Raw genomic sequence first — 27,691 nt, 5'->3', positions numbered from 1 at the left:
GGGTATTAATACGAAAAAAAAAAGCTTGACTTCCCAATCAGTGGAAATTCTTAAGCATTTCTATAGGCCAGAAAGAACCCCTTTCATTCAGCTCTTGAAATAAAAAATGAATATTCAGAGGCACGGTAAGAACGCTGAGGCTAAACCTCGATACATTTCAAACATTTTCTTAAACGTGATTCAGCTGTGGGACGTGAACTTTACATATTTACGTATTTCTCGGAGAAAAGAAGTCTTGTCTGGTCTGCCAGCTGTTTTCTGTTTGATCGATCTTGATACGTTGGGAATAAAACTTACTAGGTAGTAGTAGTTATTAGCACTCCAGTAAATTCGAAGGCTCTTACCTGTACATTTGTAATCAGAGGCTACCCCTTTAAGCACAGCATCAAAAATGGATATTTCCACTCGCTGCTTTCTGTGGTGACAACTTAGAAGCAAAGAAGGCTGGGACACAATAAAGTATAAAAAAGGTTCCAGCTGCAAGTCACCGGTTCCTCTCCGTCCAGGCTGCCGAACGATAGTTATACCGAGTGCTTGTCTAGCAGATGACCTTGTGGCCGCATGAAGACTTTCAAGAGAGATGACCCCTAGTTTTTTCCCCGAAGGAAAAGCTACGCTGGGGCTCAAGAGATCTTCCGCTGTTACGGTAGAAATACATGGCTGGCTGGGCTTAGCAACATCTGAATCAACTTCTGGGAGATTTAATGAACTCTTGCCTGTTTTTTCATTATCCTTATGCTCTTGCGATTTTGATTTGGGTATGGCCGTACAGGAATAGGTCATTAGTGAGATTCTACTTGCAGTAATGAATATGTCAAAGGGAATAAAATTGAGATTTTTTACGATTGACGACTGGCGTGAGGGACGGGCGATGCGATGCTGGCTGGTACCGCTGTGCTGTTCTATTTGTACTATTCGGATTTTAACACTGTCACTGCCGATTCCACTATCCTGAGCGCCACTGTACCGGGAGGAGGTTTCAGCCATGCTTCCGTCAAATATATCTGTTTTTTTCTGTTCTTGTCTAGAGATCTGTAAGGAGAAAGAAAGTATTTTAAACTGGTTACGTTCCAAGTGTTATTATATATAAAGGGTGTTATAAATATGTTAAAAATGGCTCTAGCATAACTTGTACCAGAGTGATCATAAAAACAAAGGGACTCTTCAAAAAGCTATTCATATTAAAATGCCAAGGAAATACTTGGGAAAAAGCATCACATTACATTTCTACTGTTGAAGGAGACTTTGGAGTCTATTTTGAATCAGACTTCCTTTTTTTGGACTAACAGTAGTATATACTTAAAAATACCTCTCTAAAGAATTATGTTAGTATTCATTGTGATTTTTCAAGTAGTGCAATAAACTATTTCCAAATCATTATTACTATTGGTTGAAATGATATTTTAGGCAGAAGCAGTTTATATTGTTTGCCCTTGTCATTATAGAATTGACTTGTAAGATTTTGGATAGGAAGAAAGAGAGGTAAAAGTCAAGAGTCTTAAATTATGAAAAACAAGCTGTGAAGTGTGTAAACCTGGCGATTCACAGACCTGTACCCCTGGGGATAAAAATATATGTTTATTAAAAAAAAAAATAAATAAATAAAATAAAAGGTTGGACGTGTGACCTGTCAAAAAAAAATTATGAAGAACAAAGAAAAGTAAACTAAAATAAAATTATTTTATTCAAAATGAAGTTTATTTTCCTCTGTCGTAGGACTTGGAACAAGAGTAAACATAAGTGATGAAGCAAAATATAAGTAATTAAAGTCCTCGAAGGTAGATTTTTCCTTTGTGCACTAAAGGCTACTTGTTTTCAAAATTTTCCATTAACCACTCCCTCCATGGAGAACAGAGAACAACTTGGGGGCCACACAGCACTGAGATCTCTACTTTGCTTCTTTGGCTTCCCTTTCCTAGGTCTTCCCAGCCATCAGTTTGTGATACGCTAGATGTTTCACTTGCTTTTTCCTCCAAGTAAAACAGACTCATTACTAAGAAACCATGGCCAATCTGAGAAAAAAAAAACAAACAAAACCCAAATCCTCTTGACTACAGTCTTATCACCAAACATAGCCAATGGTAATATTTTAGAACATTTTCAGCATTTCTTCCCCACCTGTGCAAAGGTGCTCCCCCGCAGCCCCTGTTTGGTTATGATCATACCATAGAGCTAAACTGTACCCCGATCTGGCATATACTAATTATTCTTCATAGCTGTTTGAAAAAGCTGCATAATAATTAGTGTTGGGAACATTTGTTCAACCATTTTCATATAATTGGATATTCCAGTTTTTACTTTTTGACAAAAAAAATCTCTATGAAAAACATCTAACATTTCCTTAGAACAGGCTTCTTTTTTTTTTAAGGTTTTATTTATTTATTTGACAGAGATCACAAGTAGTCAGAGAGGCAGGCAGAGAGAGAGGAGGAAGCAGGCTCCCTGCTGAGCAGAGAGCCTGATGTGGGGCTCAATCCCAGGACCCAGAGATCATGACCTGAGCCGAAGGCAGGTGGCTCAGATCATGACCTGAGCCACCCAGGTGCCCCTAGAAAAGTCTTCTAGAAGTAGAATTATTAGGTAAATGTTATAGGAAAGTTTAAGGTTACCAATATTGTTAACAACCTTCCAAAAAAGGCTACATTAATTTATATTAGCACCATCAAAGGAAAAATAGTCCCCTGGGCATTGCTTATCATTTCTTAGGCTTTTCTTTAATTTGATCAATAAATATAGTATCATTTTTCCACATGGTACGAATTTTCATGAGTTGTTTATGAAAATGTTAAAGGGCTGTTAATTCATTCAAGACAATGATGTAACAGTCATTAAATTTTTAAAAATACTTCTTGCCTATTGATTTTTAAGTGGTTGAAGGAGATGTATATTGTTAATAAAAGTCCAATATGAACTATATGAAGCAAAAACAACACAGTCCTGTTCTTTGAAGACACTATGTCCTTTTCATCCATTCTTTCTCTAGAGTGCTACTTCACTGTCTGGAGTGCCCCTCCTGAGCCAGCAAACATAGATTATCCCATCAAGATCAGAACAAATGCGACTTGTCTGAGAATTGTTCTCTCATTCTTTTCCTGCTTGGCCATCCTAACACTTTACACATATTTCAATTTATACCTACAATGTTCTGTAGTGGCACTATTAGATTAAAACATTTACAGGCTTTAGAGGCAGATGGATGTGGGGTCAAGCTCACTGCTTTCTGACTGTATGACTTTAGACAAATTACAAACCTCTCTAAGGTTGTATAACCTCATCTGTAAAACAGGGATTTAAATTTGATCTCAAGAGTATGAGGATTCAATGAGCTAATTTGTCTAAAGAGGTCAGCACAGTGCCTGGTATACAGTAAATACTCAATAATGGGCAGCTGCCACAAGCCTGTCTTTTACCAGGTGAAGGACTGCTAGAGGGACTGGGCCACATCATGTGGCTTCTGTGTACCACTAAGGAGTACAGGAGAGCCTGGCATGCTACAGAGAGGATCCATAAATGTTTGATGATGGTTTCTGATAGAATATTAAATAAAAAAATTGGTCTGCAGATTAGGAACACATGATTGTTAGCATATACATACATGTGGACACAGACCTCCCCATATGCTGTAGTCTTTAAGGTCTTTCCAGATATATTCATGGGCTCCTTCCTGATCTGTACTCTCTACCTTGTGGGCTGATCACACTTCTACTTGGTTATTCTCACAGTTTCTGCTGGGTCCTCAACTTCACACTGGGGACATTAATACCCAACCCACAAAGTTGCTTCAGCATTAAATGAGTTAATGTGTTTTTTTTTTTTTTTTAAAGATTTTTATTTATTTATTTGACAGAGAGAGAGCACAGTAGACAGAGAGGCAGGCAGAGAGAGAGAGAGGGAAGCAGGCTCCCTGCTGAGCAGGGAGCCTGATGCAGGACTCAATCCCAGGACCCTGAGATCATGACCTAAGCTGAAAGCAGCAGCTTACCCACTGAGCCACCCAGGCGCCCGAGTTAATGTGTTGAACATAATACATAGCGGCATGCAATAAAGGGTAAGTTAAAAAAAAAAGTCACCTTCTTTGAGAAGACTTCTTTAACCCTTCCAGAAGGTGCTAGTCTTTTCCGTTTTTACAGTTTCATAACAAGCTAATATTTATTGTCACAGCACTTTTCACACTGTGTCCTGTCTCAGAGCAATTCAATTGCAAGCAATTGAAGATAAAAAATACCACTGAGTTATGTTTGTTATTTGCCAAATGTTGTTAGCACACACCTACATTTTCTATACAAAGTGTTATAACCCTCTGAAGAGGGTAGTGTTATTCCCATTTCACAGGTGAGGAAACTGAGGCTTAGAAAGATGAATCAATAAGTCCAAGGTCAGTCTGATATTAGGCTATGGGTAAGACAGAATGCCACTAGTATTATTAGCATACACCATACTCCCTATAACATAGCAGAGCTTAATAATTATGTGCTGACTGAATAAACAAGTGAACGTATTTAACTGAAAAATTCAGTAAAATAAAAAAAATATGGCAATTATAAAAATAATTTAATTTTAAAGCTTTTAGTTTTCCCCGTTTAAAAAGTTCAAATATACATTCAAATCCATTACCAACTAGGAATTCTCAAATAATACATGGAAAAAACTAGTCTAGGATTTACTGGCCATGTTTTGACATATTACAAACCAAGTACCTGTATACAACATAATAAAGAAATCCTTTATTGGGTTCTGAGGCAAACTCAAATTCAGAACTCAACCATTTTCATTCCATCAGGAAAGGCGACCACACTTAACTCCACTACTTTCTATGCATCGAGAATTGTATTTTCTTTTTATAATTCAGAGATTTGTATTGAAAATCTGGTCTCTCCTTCCTTAAAGTAAGGGTTCTCTAATGGTGTTAACGTGACAAAACAAACTGCCCATAGGTAGATACTCAGTGTCCAGCCCTAGTGGGTGTTGAGATTGCCACATTCAGCTCTAGTGAAAGTCAAGTAGCCTGATCTTGAGATATAAATAACCAGCAAGGGCAGGATGGCAGCTATCAGCCTGGGTCACACAGGTTACTGAACAGAAGTCAGATGGTAACTAATTCTAGTCACTACCGAGCAGAATGGAATTTGAACCAATGACCCAGAGATGAAAGACTCTGACTCTTATTGGGGAGAGGAAAAAAAAAAAAAGTACAACTTTCTCAGTCCTGGGCAACGAAATTCTTCAAACTGGGTTAAAAGCCAAGATTTCCTCCATTTTTCTAAGTTTCCACACTATTTGCAGCACTGAAATAAATAAGCTGATGATTTTTGAGACATATTTAAAAATCCATTGGTTTGTCACCAGTTCATTGCAGATTTATCTGTTATACTAAAGAGTATCTGGCCTGCTCTTGAGAAAAGCTTTATAATTAATTATGTGTGCTAAGCCCTAAACTTGGGCATCAATTTACTATTCCTTTGTGGGAAAAGAAAAGTTCACAGTGTAGTAACTCTGAAAATAACTTTTGCTTTATTATCGTCTGAAGGGACTAATAATTTAAGTTGTCAAAAAAGAGCAGTATCTGCTTGCTCTTAGTGAAGGCAGCAGAAACACGGATCTTGGGGCAGTGCTGTTATATCAGCTCGCCCACTCTTTACCTAACTCATTTAAAATGAACAATAAAAGTTTTCTTTAATTAGCTACTGGTGTGCATTAACATGATCATGATTAAACCATAAAAACCAACTGTACATTACGCTGGTCCCCTCTTCCATATGTTTTGAATTATTCTGTTTGAAAATGTACTTTGCGTCCCTTTTAAAAGTTCGACCTTCTGCTTTCAGAGAATTAAATGCATATTACTGCAGTGAAGAAGATAATGTTTCAGACCTCCAGGCATATATTAAACACACTGGCAGCACTTGAGACAAAATGCTTTACTTATTAGATACTTCCTATTCTAAACAGTGTCATCAAAGGCTAAAAACAAAATCCATATAAAAGCTGCACAATGCTTCCACACAGAACCCGTGCCAAAATCCCTGTACTTTCCAACTAATGAGGAAAGGATGTGTACTCTTAACATATGAATGTAAGATTTTCCAAGCATTCACTTTAGGAAACTGGGCTATTGATTCCATATGGGTTATGTTAAATGAAACTGTATTGGTAAAATAACCTTTAAGATATCTGGCATGATAACTATAATTAAACAATATTTAAAAGGCTAAAACAAAAGGGAATTTGGTTCCACAATGGCTAATTAAAATAAAATGAAAAAACACAGCATGCCATCTATCAAGATAAATTGTTATTGTTTAAGAACTATTTAAATACTGTTAAAATATACTTTTAGATAAAATCTGAAAGAGCTGGAAAAATATTTGTGGCTTACAAATGGATAGTTTGGTGAAGAAAAAAGGATAGGACTCTGAAATTGGATGCGGAGATAACAGCTTTAAAGCCTTGAGCACAACCAGATGGTACTTAGAGGAATTCTACAATTTCACCATCAATGGGTTTCAATATGAGAAGATTTTTCAAGGGCTGGGAAAACATGTCAAGTTGATAGTTTACTTCTTCGATCATTTCAGTGCACTTTCCCATCCTTTCACAGTTCTCCACAGCACAGATATGAGCCACCATGGAGAAGGTGCTGAAAGCTGTACTAGTAGCTGGGGAGCTGTAGCTAATTCCTCCTTTTCATGTATGGAGAAAGGTAAGTTTCCAAGCTCACCCTGGAGTCTGGCAAGAGCCATAGTATCTCAGGAGCAGTGGCGAAAACCACACTCAAGTATGTGACAGTACCAAAGAAAGCATTACAATAATTTCAAATGACATTAGTTAGATGTTCTTCCGTGGCCTTGTGGAGCAGAGAAAGATAAGGTTGATTGACTGAGACTTCCGGTTTGGTCATATTGACATTTTTAGGAGCACCTTCAAAGAGTCTGCCTCACTAATAAAAATGCTGCAAATAAATGGATATTTAAATTTTTTTAAAGAAAAATATATCAAAACCAGCCTCTTGAGAACGAACAGGTATAAAACAAATACAATTTTTGCTTTGATGAATGACAACAAAGGGTAATTTGGCATCTACTTCAATGTTTTAATTTGCATTACTTCTTTTAATTTCTTGATCATTTTAAGGAAACCTTAACTATACATGAGCATAGATATATCTACATATTTTCCCACCTTCCTACCATAACTATGGTTCTATAACAGCAATACTGAAGTAGTATTTCCACCATGCAATAGTCATACTTTAATCCTCATCAGAGTATAGTTTGCCAATCACGAGATCATTTCTCATATCTTCTAAATTATGAAAAATCAAGTGTGAAACCACAAAATCAAAGTGACAAACACATCTGTATATCACTGTGACATTTATTCTAATTTTACTGTCCTTGCTAAAATGTAGTAATGTTTTCAAAGAAGTAAAGATCTTACAAAATCAAATACAATAAAAAAATCAGTTAAAAAACTAGTTATACTATTTTAATGGCTTCACATCCTGGAATTACAAAGCAGTTTTTACAAACTTGAAAAAATTATATGCCTCATTGTCTAAACGTTGCAAACATACTCTTCTAGCTGTATCTTTTAGAAGTTTGGTTTGGGGGTTGGGGTGGGGTGGTGTTGCTGGGAGAGGGTATTTATATATACCTTTAACACAGAGATAGCATATTCTGGAAACTTTACATAACTAGCAAATTTTTGTAACAATCAGCAAGAGAATTCAATTTGATGAATACATTTAAGCAAGTAAATAAGAAAATATATATCTTTAGGTCTCAAATTTTCAGTGATATCAGCATCGCACTTAATAAACATGTTATTTTATACATGAATTACCAGAGTAGGTCAGTGACATGCTAGGTAAAATTTATCTAAGCACATTAATTTAAAAAATTATAAGAATAAATTGCCTTCTGCATGAAACATCTCCGTAAGTGTCACCAATCCAAGTTATTTTTACTTAAAAACCAAACTTGCACAAGCACTGTGTGTACTTGGTACTATGGATAGAGTGTTTAGAAAATCAGGGCTTTTAATATTTTATTTCTCTAAGCCAAATGTTCTACCAGATCCCACATAATATAATTATTCCCAGTTGGATGGCAAAAACGTTTTCACAATACTGCAATAATTATGCAAAAGAGCAGAACTAATGATACCCATCACTGCTTAACAAATAGAATGGTAAAGAGTACTATAGTTTCAAGTTTTCCTTTTCATGAAGTTACTTTTCCGGCTCTTTGAAGTAACAGTATGAGGCCACTACTGTTTGCTAAGTATCAGTTCAAATATTCACATTTCAAGACCAGCACTAAATGCAATAAAAGAAGCATGGAGATAGTTCAGGCAAGGTTGTGTTTTACTGTAGTCCATGTTTGGTCTATTGTTCTAATTAAAGTTGTAAATTACAAAAAGGGACCTGTTCTAGTGCTAAATGGACTATAATACCTTGATCATTATCAGTGTGTTTCAATATGATAAGCCAAATAAATTTAAAAAAGTATATACACCAACATACCCACACAAGTTCAAATCCTACTTATTGAGATTTTATCTGCAGTACTGACCTTTAAACTTTTGTGTCTGTCTGTCCTTTTATACATATATGATTTCATAGCATAAGCTCATTTTCAGGAGCTTCTAAATTCATGAAAAAAAAATTAGTTCCAGGTGAAACTTTGCATAGAAGAACTTAATTCAGAAACAGAAGTTTTCATTCTCTTTCCTTCTCTTTCTCTGTCACATATAAAATTGGAAGAGGTCGGTCATTTTTGTTCAAGGAGACTAGATCTCATTGATTTATACTAACTTCTGATTTTAAGTTTGACTTGTTTGCTTTTTGTAATAAATTGTTTTTTAAAAATAAAACTTGACACATTCTGGGAACTTGAATTGTAATCAAAACAGATGCCTTTACCTCAGACACAACAACCTGCTTTGAAATGGCCACACTGTTAATTCTTAAAAAGTGGCTACTGTGTGTTACAAGGTAACTACTCTTCATACTGATGAAATCCAAGGTTCATTCCACTGATGTCAATGTGGAAACCATTTTGTCTCATGGCTGCTTAAAGATTTTCAATAGGATTAAATCAGCGGCAAGTCCTTATTATATAAGGGTTTACAATTGTGTCTGAGTTGGAGTCTGTTTCTCATAGAATTTTACTCAGAGACTGACTTAGATTGGCTCCTTAGAGCTAGTCTGATTTTACTAGAAACAACTGTATCACATCAGCCACTCTCATAAACTTGCCTTAAGATTGAATCAGCCCTGACCCTGAAGCAGATGAAAGTTTATTGAGCCTATGCATTCTCCGTTAAGAGTCACAGAAAAGTTTGCATTTAGTTTCTGCAGGACGGCAGAAGTAAAGTATGCTTATTAACCATTCTAGTGGGCTTTTGCCTTGCAACTATGAACCTGATTTTCTGTTAAGAAAACTACAGTTGAACTTGGAGAACTTTCTATTGATAAAAATACATACATATTCTTATTTGATTATTTTATCCTTCAAATCACATATACTCCTTTATGGAAACTATGTAGGGTTTATGGAAATGAAGCAAGAGCATGTTCTTAAAGTGAATTTTCCCCTAGGTTTAGTACAAGTTAAAAATAATGAAAATGGTTTCAGCATATCCATAATTAACTTTATCCAGTAGCTGGTTTTCACTGCCAAATAGAACATGGTTATTCAATAAAAATACTGAACTGATTTTCATTATTATATATTTTATTTTCTAAATCTAAACAAACTTGCTTCAGGTTAACTATAGATTCTTCTCAAATTAAACCTGAATCTCAGTATTCTCTACTCTGTAGCTAATTTCATTGAAGTCCATCAAGACATAGAATAGAGGGTCAGTTACAAACTTTTCCTGGCTACACTTTAACTCCATGATTGCAGATCAAATTTACACTGAGCTCAAGCTACATATTGATTCTCTGTGTATTGTATTGATTCTCATGTTGTCAATACCTTAATGATGCATGCAACGGGCTTGAAATGCAAAATGGTCAAGATGTTAGAGAAAAACATTTGCTTATGCCCTGCAGCTGATTCTTCTTTTCCATTAGAAGTTTTGTTCTGTGCTGTTACTCCATAAAAATCATCACTAGGCCAAAATACCTTTCTGCACAAACTACTTAGATCACAACCTCTCCCTTGAACCCTTACAAATCTGATCTATTCTCTAAATCAGGTAAATATTCCTAACAATTGCTGAGGTCAGCTAGTCCTACACCATCAGTTAATTTTCATATGTTGCTATGTCCTAAGTAATTCTTGCTGTTCTGAGAAAAAAATTTTTTTTGTATATTAATGGTAATCCAAAGGTAATCCAACACATATCTTAAGGATATTCTTGATTATGTGGAATTGCCTGAATGAACGTTCAGAAGTTAAGAAGAAAAGTGTACATTAAGTCCTCCCAAGTATACACTTGATCTTAGCCAAAAGGCCGAGAAGCGATAAGTCCTCCCAAGTATAAAGCATCATCTCTATAAACATTAAACCTGTAGGTAAGTCTGGAAACTCCTGAGAAAACGTTCTCAAAAAGCTTTTTAATAAATTTTTAATAAGTTTTAATAATAGCTATTATATGATTACTAGATGATCTTATCAGAATGTCTCCTGTTAATACTAAATTTCAGAAGATCATATTCACAACAGTGAATTAGCATGAATTAGCAATAAATTAGCATCATTAAAGTGGAGTGTTCTTAGTATTTAAAATTTACATGTCTCTAAACTACTTAAAGAATAAAGATTTTTTTAAATGATAGTAGTAAGATAATGTCACTCAGTGAGTATGCTTAATGTTTGGACTTAAGCTATAATAATTCTGTTGGGATTAAAGACTTCTTAAGCTTACTGAAGATAGAGCCAATATCAAAATTATTACGCAAAATGCATAAAAATATTTCACATTATTCATTCATTCAACAAATTCTTATTGAGTATATACTATGTTCCAGGTACTGCTAGGGATACAGCAGAAACAAAGTTCTTGCCTCCATGGAGTTTACACCTTAGTGGGGGAAATCAGATCATAAAATTTATGTGAAACACACACACACACACACACACACACCTGTATGTGCTAGTGACTGGACTGTTGGACTATTATGAGAGAAAGACAGAAGACAAAAATGATTTGAATTTTTTTGCCTGAGCACTTGTAAGAATGGAAAAGAGGATTTTCCAGGTTATGCAAGCAGCTTCCCAAACCATCTATGTGTTATGCCAATGCTTTCATAATCTGACTTCCAAACTTTGCCTATTTTCCCAAGAATCATAAATGACACAGTGATCTTCACATAGGGAGATGATGACCCTCACCACCATACCCAAAGTCCCAAAGGACTCTCTAATTATGATGACTTCCTAGTTCTTCTAGCAAACCAAACCTCCAATCAGCTAAGAACAATTCAAGGGAGGGCTATAATTAGAGATGGTTTTCTGGGGTTGGGCCTAGACCTCATTCTGCACAAATACTTGGAGAACAGAATAGTGGGCTAAGACATGGAGTCATGCCACATCCCCAGAAAATCAAAATGAGATGTAGAATATTTCTTGGGAGGATTTTGGCCCTGAGACAGCTGAGACTACTGGAATACTAGTGAAGCTGAGTTACAGAAGGGGAGAAGGGAGGGATGAACTGTTACAAGACCTTACTATTTCTGTCTTTGAAAATTTCTAATTAGATGTTCCATTATGAGTATCATGCATCTAAAAGATCACCATAGGTCCAAGTTGAAAATGGCAATGGCAGGTGGGTAGTGGGTTTCTGGGCTTCTAGGGTGGTCCAGGGCACAGCTGGGCAGTCCAAGTCAAAGAGTGATGCCCATGGCAAGGAGGGCTCAGCTGGCATGTGGAAGGCCCTCATCTACTTCTTAGCACTCTTCAGTGTAGGAGTGAGCATGCTGAACATCTTTATAACCTGGCATCACAGAAAACACAAGAGACCTGAATTCATCTCCCACCCTCATCTCCACATCAGGTCCAAGCCCTTTCCCTGGAGAGATGGTAATCATACTCTATACTGTAACTCTCATGTAAATCCATGTCCAACAGGTCATGAAGATGAATAAAGAGAACCTGGACCACTACTCAATGTGGACCACAGCACTGGTTTGGACCAGGACTCTGTACATGGACCAGAAAAGTAAATGGGACCTTAAGCTCACCTTCCTTACTTATATCAGATGTTGCCCAGTATACTGATCTTCCGTCCCTTTGCTCATGGCGGGGTATGATTGAATAAATAGCTTATACTGGTCCAAAAATAAATACATATAAATAAAAAATTAAATAAAAGATCACCATAACATTCTAAAATATCTTTTCCAAAATATCACCTTTACAACTTAAGTTCTTATTTGTTCCTTCCCAAAAGGCTCAAATATTAAATATACCTTCCTGGTCCCTGCCAAGTATACTATTAGTCATTCTTTCACTTCATTAGTTATTCTTGCTGTTTCCTTTGTATTTTTTATTCTCACTGGCCCTTCCATTCTCCACTGGCTAATTACAGAAGTTCCTTAATTAGTTTCTTTCACTGGTCTTTCCCTTTCTTAACCTATTCCATATAACACTGCCAGATTACTCTTCTCAAAACTTTTAAAATATTTACTTACAGTTGTCTCACTAGAATGTAAGGTCCATAAAAACAGAGGACTTTTTGCATGTTTATTTTTCTACTTTATCACCAGCACCCAGCATAGTGCTTGGTACACAGAAGGCACCCCATACATACTTAATGAATGAATTAAGAAAAAATTGAAATGAATCATTTGCAAGGTGCTTATTTAGGTTCCCACGTGAAAGAGTTGACACAAAGATCAGTTAAACTCGAAGCTTACCTTCTAGGTTAGAGATACTCTACTAAAGATGCTTTTAGGACACACCTGTTCCAAGACTGAAAGAAACCAGGATTTAGACTTGTTGAAATGGCAGTAAAGACACTGAGGCTGAAGGAGCCACATAAATGAGGAGACAAAAGATAGGAAAGAGCATGGGTAAATGTATGGCAAAGGAAATGCCCCATTTAGCTCAAATAAAAGAGATATTTTAATGGGAATAGTGGAGGATGAGCCTGCAAAGGCGGATAAGGCAAGATTCTAGGTTAAGAAAATGGAATTCTTAGGTTTTTTGCCAGTCTTCTTGAAAGCAGAGTCTTTTGACCATTAGAGTCAAAATAACCTGTTAAAATAGAGATTGTCAGGGCCCATGCCAAAAGTATCTTACCTGAGGGTGACACCTGGTGACCTACATTTATTACAAACTCTCAATAATTTTACGCACACTAATACTTGAGAAACACTGCTATATACAATGGGACATTAAAAGAACTTGCCAAGTAAATAAATGACAAGTGGTGCTTGAGAAAAATTAATGTAATCAAAATGTGCAGTAGGAGTAGGGACTGGGGGGCAGAGAGACCGCAGGTAGCACTGCCAATGACAAAGTAATTGGCCAGATGACCAACATGGGGATGTGAAATTAAATAATAGATGGTATAGTGGGCATTTCCTCTATGTAGCCTTCACTTTATGAGCCCACAATAACTCCTCTCTTCTATAATCCTGTAGGACATACTATATAATTTATCTGGTACTTAGCATATCTTACCTTCTACTGATATTTTCTTTTAAGCCTTTCGCTCTCTTAACTAGATTGCAGGACTCTTGGGTCCAGAAATGTGCTATGTCCATTTTTTTTTTAAAGATTTTTTATTTAATTGACAGAGAGAGAGATCACAAGAAGGCAGAGAGGCAGGCAGAGAAAAAGGGGGAAGCAGGTTCCCTGCTGAGCAGAGAGCCCAATTTGGGGCTCAATCCCATGGCCCTGAGATCACGACCTGAGCTGAAGGCAGAGGCTTTAACCTACTGAGCCACCCGGGCACCCCTATGTCCATTTTTGTAGATCCTGAGAACAAACCACGTATATAAGGTGAGATGCGTATATTGGATGACAGTGATAATGGTGATTAAGATGGCAATACTGATCACCTAACTAGTTGATTCCCTAATATTCTCTAAGCAATATCAATGCACAGATAACACTTACTGCATGCTTAGAATGTGCCTGGTATTTTTCTATGTGCACTTAGTATATGTTAGGCATTACTCTATATCAACTCATTTAATCTTCAGAACTCTGTAAAGTGGGTATTATTATTATCCCCATTTTAAGATAAAGAAACTGAGGCCCAGATAAATAACTTGCTCAAAATTACACAAAAATCACAAAAATTGCACAAAAATGTGTGTTAAATGGTGTAGCTGGGATTTGAACATTGGGAATATTTCTCCAGAGGTCACTTTAAAATCATAATCTATGTACTCTCCATTTCAGAAAATTTTAAACCTTTTTGTTTTTGTTACTATGTCTTCCTACCAGATGGCAAGATCCATAATTTCAGGGACTAGTTAATTTTGTTCACTAATACATACCTTGTGGGCACACAGTAGATCCTCCACAAACACATGCCTTGTCAGTGAATGAATGAATGAATGAATGAAAAAAAAATAAGGAAAAAAAAGTAGGAGAAAAGAGTAGAGGAATGAAGTAACAGATACCATTATGAGCACCTAAAGGACTAGCAAGGCTTTTATTACTGCAAATTTCAGACAGATGGCTTCCCAGAGAATGCCTTCATCAATACATGAATGTATTGTGAAATACTGAAAGGAAAAATCCATTTTCAAGGTGCTGGGACCAGGTGTGTCTATTTTAGCAAATCACTGTATTCAAGAACAGGAAGCAGAGCTTGGGAGATAGAGCACTACACTAGGGAACTGAAGACCTGGCTGAGTTCCACTGTTTCCACTAAGTCACACCTGTGCACTATGTGGGGAAAAAAACTGTCTTTGTTCACAGCTTTCCTTTTGTTGACATGGAGTTATAAAATAGGGTAATCTAGGCCAAATTCAAATTCTCAGTTCAATGTATCTGAATCATGCTTCTTAGAGCTGGAAGAGGATCTGGAGCTCATTGTTTCCAGAGATTTTCACACTACTTTTTAGCCATAGTACTCTTTCTTCAAAGAAAATCCTATGGGGTGTTGGGGTAGTGGGTGAGGGACAGGTAGTCAATATGCACAATATGGAAAACAGATAAAAGCTAAGTTGCCCAAGGATGGTTTTATCATGAATGTGATAAGCATGTGGATTTGAGGGCCACAAAACTCAGATCTGCTATTGGTCAACCACCCCTTGATATAATTTTTAAAAAGTTTTTATTTAAATTTCAGTTAGTTAAGATACAGTGTAATATTAGTTTCAGGTGTACAATACAGTGACTCAACCTTTCCATACAACACCCAGCACTCATCACACCAAGTGCACTCCTTAATCCCCATCACCTATTTCACCCTTCTCTCTACCTCCTCCTCATTCTGGTAACCATCAGTTTGTTCTCCGTAGTTTAGAGTCTCTTTCTTGATTTGCCTCTGTATCTCTCTCTTTTTTTCCTTTGGCACAACTGTTTTGTTTCTTAAATTCTACCTTCTAGTGAAATCATATGGTATTGTCTTTCTCTGACTGACTTATTTCGCTTAGCATTATACTCTCTAGCTCCATCCATGCCATTGCAAATGGGAAGATTTTATTCCTTTTTATAGCTAATACTCCATTGTATATATATGCCACATCTCCTTTATCCATTCATCTTTTGATGGACATCTGGCTGTTTTCATAATTTGGCTATTATAGATAATGCTGCTACAACCATTCGTGTACATGTATCCCTATGAATTAGTATTTTTGTATTCTCTGGGTAAATACCTAGTAGTATAACTGTTGGATCATAGGGTAGTTCTATTTTCAACTTTTTGAGGAACCTCTGTACTATGTTCCAGAGTGGCTGCACAGGTTTGCATTTCCACCAACAGTGTAAGAAGGTTCCTCTTTCCCTATACCCTCACCAACACCTGTTGTTTCTTGTATTGTTGATTCTAGCCTCATAGGTGTGAGGTAATATCTCACTGTAGTTTTGATTTGCATTTCTCTGATGATGAATGATGCTAAGCATCCTTTCATGTGTCTGTTAGCCATCTGGATGTCTTCTTTGGAAAAATGTCTATTCGTGTCTTCTATTCATTTTTTAATTGGGTTGTTCATTTTTGGGGTGTTGAGTTGTATAAGATCTTTATATATTTTGGATACTAGACTTTTATCAGATATGTCATTTGCAAATATATTCTCCCATTCAGTAGGCTGCTTTTTAGTTTTGTTGATTATTTCCTTTGCTGTGCAAAAGCTTTTTATTTTGATGAAATCCCAATAGTCTTTTGCTTTTGTTTCCCTATCCTTGGATAAGTCAGGAGACTTATCCAGAAAGAAAACGACTGCAGCTTACGTCAAAGAAGTTACTGCTGTGTTCTCTTCTAGGATTTTTATGGTTTCCTGTCTCACATTTAGATCTTTCATCCATTTGGAATTTATCTTTGTGTATGGTCTAAGAAAGTGGTCCAGTTTCATTCTGCCTGTTGTTGTTCAGTTTTCCCAACTCTATTTGTTGGAGACTGTCTTTTTCATATTGGATATTCTTGCCCGCTTTGTCAAAGATTAATTGAACATATAGTCATGGGTTCATTTCTGGGTTTTCTATTCTGTTCCAATGTGTCTATTTTTGTGTCAGTACTGCTCAGATCACTACAGCTTTGTAATATAGCTTAAGTCTGGAATTGTGATGCCTCCACCTTTTTCTTTTTAAATGTTGCTTTGGCTATTCAGGGTCTTCTGTAGTTCCATACAAATTTGCAATCAGTAGAATTTATTTCTGGGTTGTAAGGGTGGTTCAATATTTGCAAATCAATCAATGTGATACACATTATTTAAAAAAAGGATAAGAATCCTATGATTCCCTGAATAAATGTAGAAAAAGCATTTGACAAAATACACCACCATTCACGATAAGAACTCTCAACAAAGTAGGTTTGACCTACTCAACATAATAAAGACCATATATGAACAACCCACAGCAAATATCCTAAATGGGGAAAAACTGAGAGCTTTTTCTCTATGGTCAGGAACAAGACAGGGAATGCCACTTTCATCACTGCTATTTAACATAGCACTGGAATTCCTAGCCACAGTTATCAGACAACAAAAAGAAATAAAAGGTATCCAAATTGGAAGAAGTAAAACTTTTACCATTTGCAGATGACATAATATATATAGAAAACCTGAAAGATTCAACCAAAAAACTCTAACTTATCAATTAATTTAATAAAATCGCAGGATACAAAATCAATGCACAGAAATCTGTTGCATTTCCACACACCAATAACAAAACAGCAGAAAGAGAAATGAAGGGATCAACCCCATTTGCAACTGGCCAAATTATAAGAGGATCCTAGGAATATACTTAACCAAAGAGGTGAAAAACATGTACTCTGAAAACTGTAAAACACTGATGAAAGAAATTGAAGAGGAAAAAAAAAGAAGTGGAAAGACATTCCATGCTCATGGATCAGAAGAAAAAACATTGTTAAAATCCATACTATCCAAAGCAAACTATACATTTAATGCAATCACTATCAAAATATCAAGAGTATTTTTCACATAACTAGAACAAACAATCCTAAAATTTGTATAGAACCACAAAAGATGCTTGACATATTTTTAAATACATGCTTTATTGTGATATGCTATATGATCTATTTAAAGTGTGCAAATCAATGCTTTTTTTCTTCCAAGTTTTTATTTAAATTCCAGTTTACATACAGTGTAATATTAGCTTTTGGCATACAATATAGTAATTCAGTATTTCCATCCAACACCTGGTACTCACCTCAATGCCCTTCTTAATCCCCATCTACTTAACCCACCCCCTGCCACCTCTCCTCTGATAACCATCAGTTAATTCTCTAGAGTTTCTTGGTTTTCTTCTTTTCCCCCTCTCCATGTTTGATTTTTTCTTAAATCCCATATACGAGTGAAATCATATGGTATTTATCTTTCTCTGACTGACCAATTTTACTTAGCAGAATATTCTCTAGCTCCATCCATGTCAATGCAAATGTCAAGACTCTATTCCTTTTTATGGCTGAATAATATTCCCTTTTATGGATATACTACATTTTATTTATTTATTCATTAGCTTGTTGGACACTTGGGTTGCTTCCACTTTTTTGTGATTATGAATAATGCTGTTATAAATATTCAGGGACAAGTTTTGGGGTGGACATATGTTTTCATTTCTATCGATTATATATATGTAGGAGAAGAACTGTTAGGTTATATATACATAACTCTATTTTAATCTTTTGAGGAACTGCCAGACCATTTTCCAAAACAGCTGCAACATTTTACATTTTCACCAAGTGTATGAAGGTTCTAATTTCTCCACATCTTTACCAACACTTGCTATCATCTGTCTTTATGATAACAGCTATCCTACTGGGTGTAAGGCAGTGTCTCATAGTGGTACTGATATGCATTTCCCTGATGGTTGATGGTACTAATAGTTTTTTTCATGTATATATTGGCCATCTATATATTTTCTTTGGAGGAATGTCTATTTTATAACTGGGTTATTTTTTATTATTTACCTGTAAGGATTCTTTACATATTCTGGATATAAATCTCTTACTAGATAGGTGATATGAAAACATTTTCATCCATTATGTGGGCTGTTTTTATACTCTCTTAATTTTGATGAAGTCCTATTAACTAATTAGGTTGCTTGTGCTTTTTGTGTTATATATTTAAAAAATCACTGCCTAATCCTTAGCTCACAAAAATAAACGCCTATGTTTTCTTCTAAGTTTCACAGTTTTAGCTCTTACATTTAGATTTTGATCCATTTTGTGTTAATTTTGTAAGTGACGCTTCTTATTTCCATAAAGTTGGTATTAATATCCCCTCTTTTATTTCAGATTTTAGTAATCTGAGTCTTCTTTTTCTTCGTAAGTCTAGTTAAGAGTTTGTCACTTTTTTTTCACTTATTTATTTTCAGCATAACAGTATCATTATTTTTTCACCACACCCAGTGCTCCATGCAATCCGTGCCCTCTCTAATACCCACCACCTGGTACCCCGACCTCCCACCCCACTGTCACTTCAAACCCGTCAGATTGTTTTTCAGAGTCCATAGTCTCTCATGATTCACCTCCCCTTCCAATTTCCCCCAACTCCCTTCTCCTCTCTAACTCCCCATGTCACTTTTGCTGGTCTTTTTAAAGAGCTGAGTTTTGTTTCTGCTAATTATCTCTATTGTTTTTCTATCTCCCCTTGACATTTAACAGAAGTCACAGAAAAAGTAAAGAGTTTGGGGCTAAAGCAGTAGGAGTTTCCTTTCTATGACCACATTGTACGGGATGGTCCAAGCCAGTTCTTTTCCTACCTATTGTTTTATTTATTAATAGTATGCAGTATTATTTCTCAAATTTTTGTGTTCAGATGATAAATTATATGGTCACATACAAAGAGCCCTGGAATGAAATGGGATTTCCTGAGGGTTCTAGCCAGCTTCCTCCCAGTACCCTCTCTTTGAGTATTCCTTGTGGTCTGGCCTCAGATATAAAGTAAAAAAGTGAAATGAGGATGATATAAACCTTGAAGAGACACACTTGCGGCGAGATTCGTGGGGAAAAAAGCTTTTGAGAATATTTGCCAACTAACAAAAAAAGTGTAAGAATTAGCCTTCATTTGGGTCTTTCACTAACTCTTATTCTTTTATAAACAAGTGTAAATGTGGTTGAGGTCACAGAGAAATACTCTCAAGAACTTCCGTGGATGAAGCAGTCTGTGTTCATGGGTTACTGACTTTCCCATGGGGCAGGGTCCTATATTCTATGCTCCAACTCTACCTGCGCACATCCTCTTCTCCAGTGAAGACCGCATTCCTTAGTAGGATGCCACCCTTTTGAGAGAGAAGGAATATCCTTACTCTTGAATGAGAAGTTACAGGTCTAAGGGGTTAAGAAAAAATGGGGTCACACTATTCCCTTTTGCTACTTGCCTCCCAAACTTTATCAGAACCAAATCTATGAGAGGCCAGTAATTCACTTTCTATTCTATTTGTCCTTTCCTAGTCTTACACTTCCTGTACTCTTCAAGGAGCAGGAGATGGTTTTTTGATTCCATCTGTTTCAGTGCCCTGATTTTCCTATCAGAGCCAAAGGTATGTATGCAGACAAACAAATACACTTTTATCAATTACTGCAGTGTATTTCATTCACAACAGGGGTCAGGAAACTGTATATTCAATATTTCTAGAAAAACTCTCCACTAATCAAGGAACACTGAATATATTTTAATGAACTTTATTTGAACCTTAAAATCTTTTATTTGAACCTTATTAGTCTGGAAATCTGATCTGTTGTGTTGGCTTGATTACTGCATGTTACTCACAAGACTTCATTTTATTTTAACCAAATGTGCTTATTTTTTCCTGCTATTGTGGTCTTTAGACTTTATTTAAGAAAGGATATTTTAGGAATTGAAGTTTTAAAATACTTTACAAGAACTTGTTTGTTAGTAAGAATTTGCTTGATATGAAAGTTAAATCACAATGAAAAATCTGGTATGTTCAAGATTTTCACTGGAACTAAAATGCTCATTAAAAGTCATGGAAAAATATTACTGCTATTTTTGGCAGTAAAACACAATGATGAAACAAAGCTTCCTTAACAATGTAAAGACAGTGGGACAGTGACTCAAGGCACTGGCAGATATTTTATTTTGATACTTAATGTAGTTCACAGAATACCAGCTGACTTTATTCTTAGGAACACATTTAAAAAATGGCAGTGATGGATTTTCAGGCCTGGTTACACCTACCAGGAAAATGACGCAACCATTATTCACCTCTCCCAGCTATGGTTTTTACTGGCATCTTCTATGAGTTACACTTTGGCACTCTTCTAAACATCATCAGGCCACAAGCTCAGTCTAAATCAAATATTTTTACAAACTAAACAATCCAGTGCTAAAAACTACCCAGGTTACAAAGACCTAATGCTGTTTCCGTTCCAAAGAATGGGCTATTTTATAGGGGAAAAAGTGCTTACTACATTAAAAGGGAAATGGTGCTTTAACCCCAAAAAACTAAGCTGTTCAGAGCATTAAAAAAACAGGATCAAACAAGCACTGGCCACCAAGTGACAGACACAACTGGCTAATGACCTTTTCCAATCTCTGTATCTTATGAGACCACATAATAGATTGCTCAGGTAAGTTAGTTCATCTAGTATTGGGTCAGTTAAGTTAGAGTCATACAAAAAAAAAAATTCTGTTCACAGCCATAACCTACATCCCTAATTCAGGCTTACGTTCTTACAAGTATGAGCCACTATTCACATTATTATTGCAAAAGAATGAGTCTAAGTATATGTCCTACTGATGATAGGTGAGTGCAATTACCTCTGCATGTGAAGAGTATCTGATTTTCAAAAAGCTGAGGGAATGCAAACAAGCAATGCTGGCAACTGAAACTAATAAAACAGTGAAACTTTCATTTTCCTACATTAAATACAGATACACTAAAGTATATTCTTTGCACCTGCTGCAAGTTTTAATTTGAAATTAGTTATACAGTGCCTGGTACTATATATATATATGTATATATATAGACTGTATATATATATAGACATGTTGAAAAATCCTTGTTGAATGAATGAATGCAAAATATCTGGTTCCCATATAAATCTGGGAAAGTGATATCATGTCAAGAGCTATATAAGTAATATTTCAGAAGCCACAGCAATTACATCATACTTTATTCTTTCCCTTGAAAAACAGAGATCATCAGTCTTTACCTGAGAAGTTTTGCAACTGGACTAACTGTTCAGCTCTACTGATCTCTCTTACCTCTTCTTCTTCTTTTTTTTTTTCTCTCTTACTTCTATAACTTCTAGTGATTTTTTTTTCACATGGGGCATCATGTTGGTCAACTACTTTCAGAACCAGCCTATGAGCTTCTGCTATGTGCTCAATAATTTTAGGCATGGAGGATGTGTCAGTGAACAAAAAGCCAAATTGAAACAAACCCCCAAAACCTGTTCTTGTGGAGCCTATATTCTAAGAAGTAGAAGTAATAAATACAATAAGTAAATCATATAGTATGTTGGTGAGTTATAGGGGACACCATGATTTCTAAGGAAGGATAGCAATTTTTAAAAGGGTAGTAGTCATGCTAGGCCTCATTAAGAAGGAGACATTTGAGCAAGCGGCTGCTGCTAACAGTCCCCACAGAGGCCTGGTGGTGGGAATCATGCCAGGCATACTCCAGAAACAGCCAGGGGGCCAGTGTGGCTGGAGGAGAGTAAGCAGTGGAGAGGGCATTAGGAGAGGAGGTCAGAGACTAATGGAGGGGCCAGATCGTACAGTACCTGGAAAGTCATTGTTGTAAAGGCTTTAAGTTTTCTCTGAGAGAAACAGGAGCCAGAGAATAAAGCTTTTGAGGGGACAACAGGATCATTTAGCTCAAGTTTTAAAAGGACCCCTGGCTGTGGTTTTGAGAATACGAGGCAGGGAGAATAGAATGCAAAAAAGGAGATGAGTCAGGAAGCTACCTACTGAGTAATCTAGGTGACACGTGATGGCTTAGACCAGGACAAAACAGCAAAGGTGGTAAGAAGTCGAATTCTGGGTATATGTTGAAGGTAGAGCCCATAGGATTTTCTGACACATTAGATATGATGTATAATAGAAAAAGAGATGAGTATGACTTCATAAATTTTGGCTTTAGCAACTGGAAAAATGGGAGTTGTCAATGACTGATATGAAAAAAGACTATGGGTGGAGTAGGTCTGAAGGAAGAGAGAGATCAGGAGTTCCATTTTGAACATATTAACCTCATACAGTGAAATGCCACAATCCTCTCATTACCATCCCAGTTCATTCTCCTCATCATGCATTTATTTGTAGATTAAAAAGAAGTCTATGGCCTTTTATATTTTTAGGCCTTCTAGCTAGAATTGTATTGGAAGTCTTATATATCTTTTATTCATTAGAACCAACATTTCTCTCACTGCAGTAGCTGGAAATTCTAGTCTACCAATTAGAAATGAAGAGAAGTTCCTGCTTGTCTTTCACTTACCAAAACAAATGTGTTCATAGCTTGTTGTCTCCTAGATTCAAGAACAATTTGGACAAGATGAAATGCCTCTAGAATTAGAATCTGAGGATCGATAGTTCAAACTTTGGTCTTTCACTTAGCTGTGATGAGACCTTAACATCTTTGGATTTCACTGATGATACATAAAATAAAGAATACACCTACTTTATAGGATGGTGTGAAATTCTGTAAGTGAAAGAGTTCTATGCATTGTAAAAAATTATACCAATGTTAGATTTCACACATGACTTTTCTACTGTTTTTGTTCATTCATTTATTCACTCATGTATCCCTCCATCTTACAAAAAGGAATGAAGGTAGATGGAAGTTCTTGGAATGATCTCTTAACAAACTTTTCACCCTATGCTCTTCTAAGGGCTGCTTAGATAAGTTGCCTTAATGATTTATCTTATGTAGGACTGATTCTTTTACAATGGAGTTAGCCTTTCAGAAGTAAAGAAGTGGGAGAATAGAAGGAGAATCAGGAAAATGACTTTTATTAACTCTCTATAATGTATGTTCCAGCAGCTCTGTGGTTACTGTGGTTACTCTCAAGCTTTAACAACTTTTCCCTAACTGGACGGGTCTGTGATGAAGATCCTTTAGTAATTCTTTCTGCACTATGTTCTTTTACAATGAATTCTGTAACCAAACATCCACATGAAAATGAAAGGACAAAAAAGCCCTGGTAAAATAACAGCAGGTAGCCTGATAAAATAGAAACAGAAATGAAAAGTGGGCCATGTTACACATTATTGAAAGAGTCAACTGGACTGAGCAAAGTCAGAGCAAAGCAAATTCTTCAGAAGACCTGTGAAAGACAAGAACAATGATACATGGCAGGAAAGGAAGGAGTGGGGTTAATGTTAAGGTCTTGGCCCTGACTACTGTCAATTTATTTTGTAGGAACTTTGGCCTGCCCTTGATGGCCTTTTATTCTTATTTATGGAGAAGAGACAGTATGCAAGTAATCTTACTCAAACATATGATCATATGGAGAGAGACTTGGAATTTTGCTGACAAAAGAGGGTAGGTGCCCAGTTTTGGAAGGTGAAGGTTTCTTACGAATCTTAATGAGTTAGCTGTTCTGTTGGACAGATTCCTGTGTTATTAAACAAAATTGTGGTAAATACTCTCAAGCTTTAACAACTTTTCACTTTGTTGTTTTGGGAAGAGGAATTTTGGCTTGGTATTTCTGAGTCACCCTTAGTGTTTTTTATTGCAACGCTGTGATTCCTGTAAATTCATTATTCTCAATATGTCACCATGAAAATATTCAAACATGCAAAAAGATGAAATAATTTTATAGTAAGCATCTGTATACCTACAACCTAGATTCTCTAAAGAACATTTTTTTGTTGTTCACTTGTTTTTTTTTTTTTGTTGTTGTTGTTGTTGTTCACTTGTTTTAATAACTATCTAGGGATGGAATGGGTCTCAGCAGAAAGAAAAAGGTACTTTTATAAACTGATTATTTATAATTTTGCAAATCAACAAAATTTTAATAATTATACCATTATTTTTAATCCCTACAAAACTCTTCTAGGGAAGCCGAGGCGTACAGAGTTAAGGAACATGGCTAAGTGCCATAGCAGCTCTCTGAAAGCTAGAGTTAAGCCCAAACTAATAGTCTTTAATATTCCATACTGATCCTAAAAGCCAAAAGAGGAAACAAAACAAAACAACTGAGGCAGACATTATTGGTTACCTGTCCATCATCCTAGTTTAATTTCCCCTACTCTAAGAGAAATCTAATTTTTCACCTCCTAAACCCCAACCTCACCTCCAGTTTTCAGGGGTGCAACAAGTCCCTTTCCTTTGATTGGTTCGGAAATACAGGCTGAAGCTATTCAGACAGGGTACTTCCTAAATCACAGGGCTTGTTTCAGGAATGGGCATGTGACCCAATTTGGTCTAATAATTCATGGGAAGAAGTTTCCTCAGGACCTCTGGGGAAAACCTTCCTCACCCCTACAGAGAGCTTTGGGAAACAACTGGATGCATGGAAGTACAGATACAACTATTATAGCTATAGTGTGACTATGAGGAGAACAGTCTAAGAATGAAACCGAGAGTGTAGCAGAGGAAGCCAAGAGATAGGAAACTGTATTAGAGTGAGATAACCCTCAGGTGTACTCTAGGTCTGAAGTCCAAGTTATAAAAGCCAATAAATTTCCTTACTGTGTAATATTTTTGGCTTTTCTGTTATTTGTGGTCATAGACATCATAGCTGATTGGGAAAATCAGTCAGAAGAATGATACTTTAAAACAAAATTAATAACAACAAAAAAAACTAAACAGCTAAAAGAGAACACAGTTAAGGATTATATTCACTGAGTTGGGGAAGCTGTGGTTAGTAAGTACTCTGCAACTTCATTCCGGGGTTGGAGTTAGCAGCAGCAACAGCAGTTTCCTGAGGCTGTTCATGCACAGAACTCCCAGGCCCTCCTTAAACAATAGTCCTTATATTTCTATCAAAGATTATAAAGGACTGAATTCTTGCCAGGTTAAAAGCCTGGATGAGATCTTGCCAGCAGTACCCCACCCAGAGACAACCACTTTGTCACCAAATCCCAACACTTTCCCTTCTACTCTTAAGAATTTAATTAAACTATTTTGAGTTTATCTTTGTGTATGGTGTTAAGAGAATGGTCGAGTTTCATTCTTCTACATATAGCTGTCCAGTTTTCCCAGCACCATTTATTGAAGAGACTGTCTTTTTTCTACTGTATTTTTTTCCTGTTTTGTCGAAGATTAATTGACCATAGAGTTGAGGGTCCATATCTGGGCTCTCTACTCTGTTCCACTGGTCTATGTGTCTGTTTTTATGCCAGTACCATGCTGTCTTGGTGATCACAGCTTTGTAATAAAGCTTGAAATCAGGTAACGTGATGCCCCCGTTTTATTTTTGTTTTTCAACATTTCCTTAGCGATTCGGGGTCTCTTCTGATTCCATACAAATTTTTGGATTATTTGTTCCAGCTCTTTGAAGAATACCAGTGGAATTTTGATCAAAATGGCATTAAAAGTATAGTTTGCTCTAGGCAGTATAGACATTTTAACAATGTTTATTCTTCCGATCCAAGAGCATGGAATGGTCTTCCATCTTTTTGTGTCTTCTTCAATTTTTTTCATGAGTGTTCTGTAGTTCCTCAAGTACAGACCCTTTACCTCTTTGGTTAGGTTTATTCCCAGGTATCTTATGGTTCTTGGTGCTATAGTAAATGGAATCGATTCTCTAATTTCCCTTTCTGTATTTTCATTGTTAATGTATAAGAAAGCACTGATTTCTGCACATTGACTATGTATCCTGCCACATTGCTGAACTGCTGTATGAGTTCTAGTAGTTTGGGGGTGGAGTCTTTTGGGTTTTCCATATAAAGAATCATGTCATCTGCGAATAGATAGAGTTTGACTTCTTCATTGCCAATTTGGATACCTTTTATTTCTCTTTGTTGTCTGATTGCTGTAGCTAGGACTTCTAATACTATGTTGAACAAGAGTGGTGAAAGTGGGCATCCTTGTCTTGTTCCTGATCTCAACGGGAAGGCTGCAAGCTTTTTCCCATTGAGGATGATATTTGCTTGGATAAAAGACCTCAACGTAAAAAAAAAAAAAAAAAAAAAAGACCTCAACGTGAGACAGGGTTCCATCAGAATCCTGGAGGAGAACATAGGCAGTAACCTCTTTAATATCAGCCACAGCAACTTCTTTCAAGATACGTCTCCAAAGACAAAGGAAGCAAAAGCAAAAATAAACTTTTGGGACTTCATCAAAATCAAAAGCTTCTGCACAGCAAAGGAAACAGTCAAAAAAACAAAGAGGCAACCCACAGAATGGGAGAAAATATTTGCAAATGACAGTACAGACAAAAGGTTGATATCCAGGATCTATAATGAACTCCTCAAACTCAACACACACAAAACAGGCAATCATATCAAAAAATGGGCAGAAGATATGAACAGACACTTCTCCAATCAAGACATACAAATGGCTATCAGACATATGAAAAAATGTTCATCAGCACTAGCCCTCAGGGAGATTCAAATTAAAACCACATTGAGATATCACCTTACACCAGTTAGAAATGCCAAAATTAACAAGACAGGAAACAACATGTGTTGGAGGGGATGTGGAGAAAGGGGAACCCTCTTACACTATTGGTGGGAATGCAAGTTGGTGCAGCCTCTTTGGAGAACAGTGTGGAGATTCCTCAAGAAATTAAAAACAGAACTTCCCTATGACCCTGCAATTGCACTCCTGGGTATTTACGCCAAAGATACAGATGTCATGAAAAAAAGGGCCATCTGTACCCCAATGTTTATAGCAACAATGGCCACAGTCGCCAAATTATGGAAAGAACCAAGATGCCCTTCAATGGATTAATGGATAAGGAAGATGTGGTCCATATACACTAGGGGGTATTATGCCTCCATCAGAAAGGATGATACCCAACTTTTGTAGCAACATGGACGGGACTCGAAGAGATTATGCTGAGTGGAATAAGTCAAGCAGAGAGAGTCAATTATCATATGGTTTCACTTACTTGTGGAGCATAACAAATAGCATGGAGGACATGGGGAGTTAGAGAGGAGAAGGGAGTTGGGGTAAATTGG

At 36.4% G+C, this 27,691-nt stretch overlaps 1 protein-coding gene and 1 pseudogene across 3 annotated transcripts in view; one reads left to right on the top strand and one right to left on the bottom strand.

Annotated features, from left to right (window-relative positions):
- The window catches only part of VPS13B (vacuolar protein sorting 13 homolog B), a 756,179-nt gene that overhangs the window by 213,931 nt on the left and 514,557 nt on the right, over positions 1-27,691 (bottom strand). For all 3 annotated transcript variants that reach the window (XM_059394925.1, XM_059394927.1, XM_059394926.1), the window contains one exon: positions 345-1,032. In XM_059394925.1, the coding sequence (XP_059250908.1) occupies positions 345-1,032 (688 nt within the window). The remainder of the gene's footprint in view (positions 1-344; positions 1,033-27,691) is intronic.
- On the top strand, positions 11,766-12,097 carry LOC132013211 (cytochrome c oxidase subunit 6A1, mitochondrial-like; annotated as a pseudogene).

This window comes from Mustela nigripes, chromosome 3, assembly GCF_022355385.1.
Source record: "Mustela nigripes isolate SB6536 chromosome 3, MUSNIG.SB6536, whole genome shotgun sequence".
NCBI classification, from domain to species: domain Eukaryota; kingdom Metazoa; phylum Chordata; class Mammalia; order Carnivora; family Mustelidae; genus Mustela; species Mustela nigripes.
This window is presented reverse-complemented; position numbering and strand designations above follow the sequence as displayed.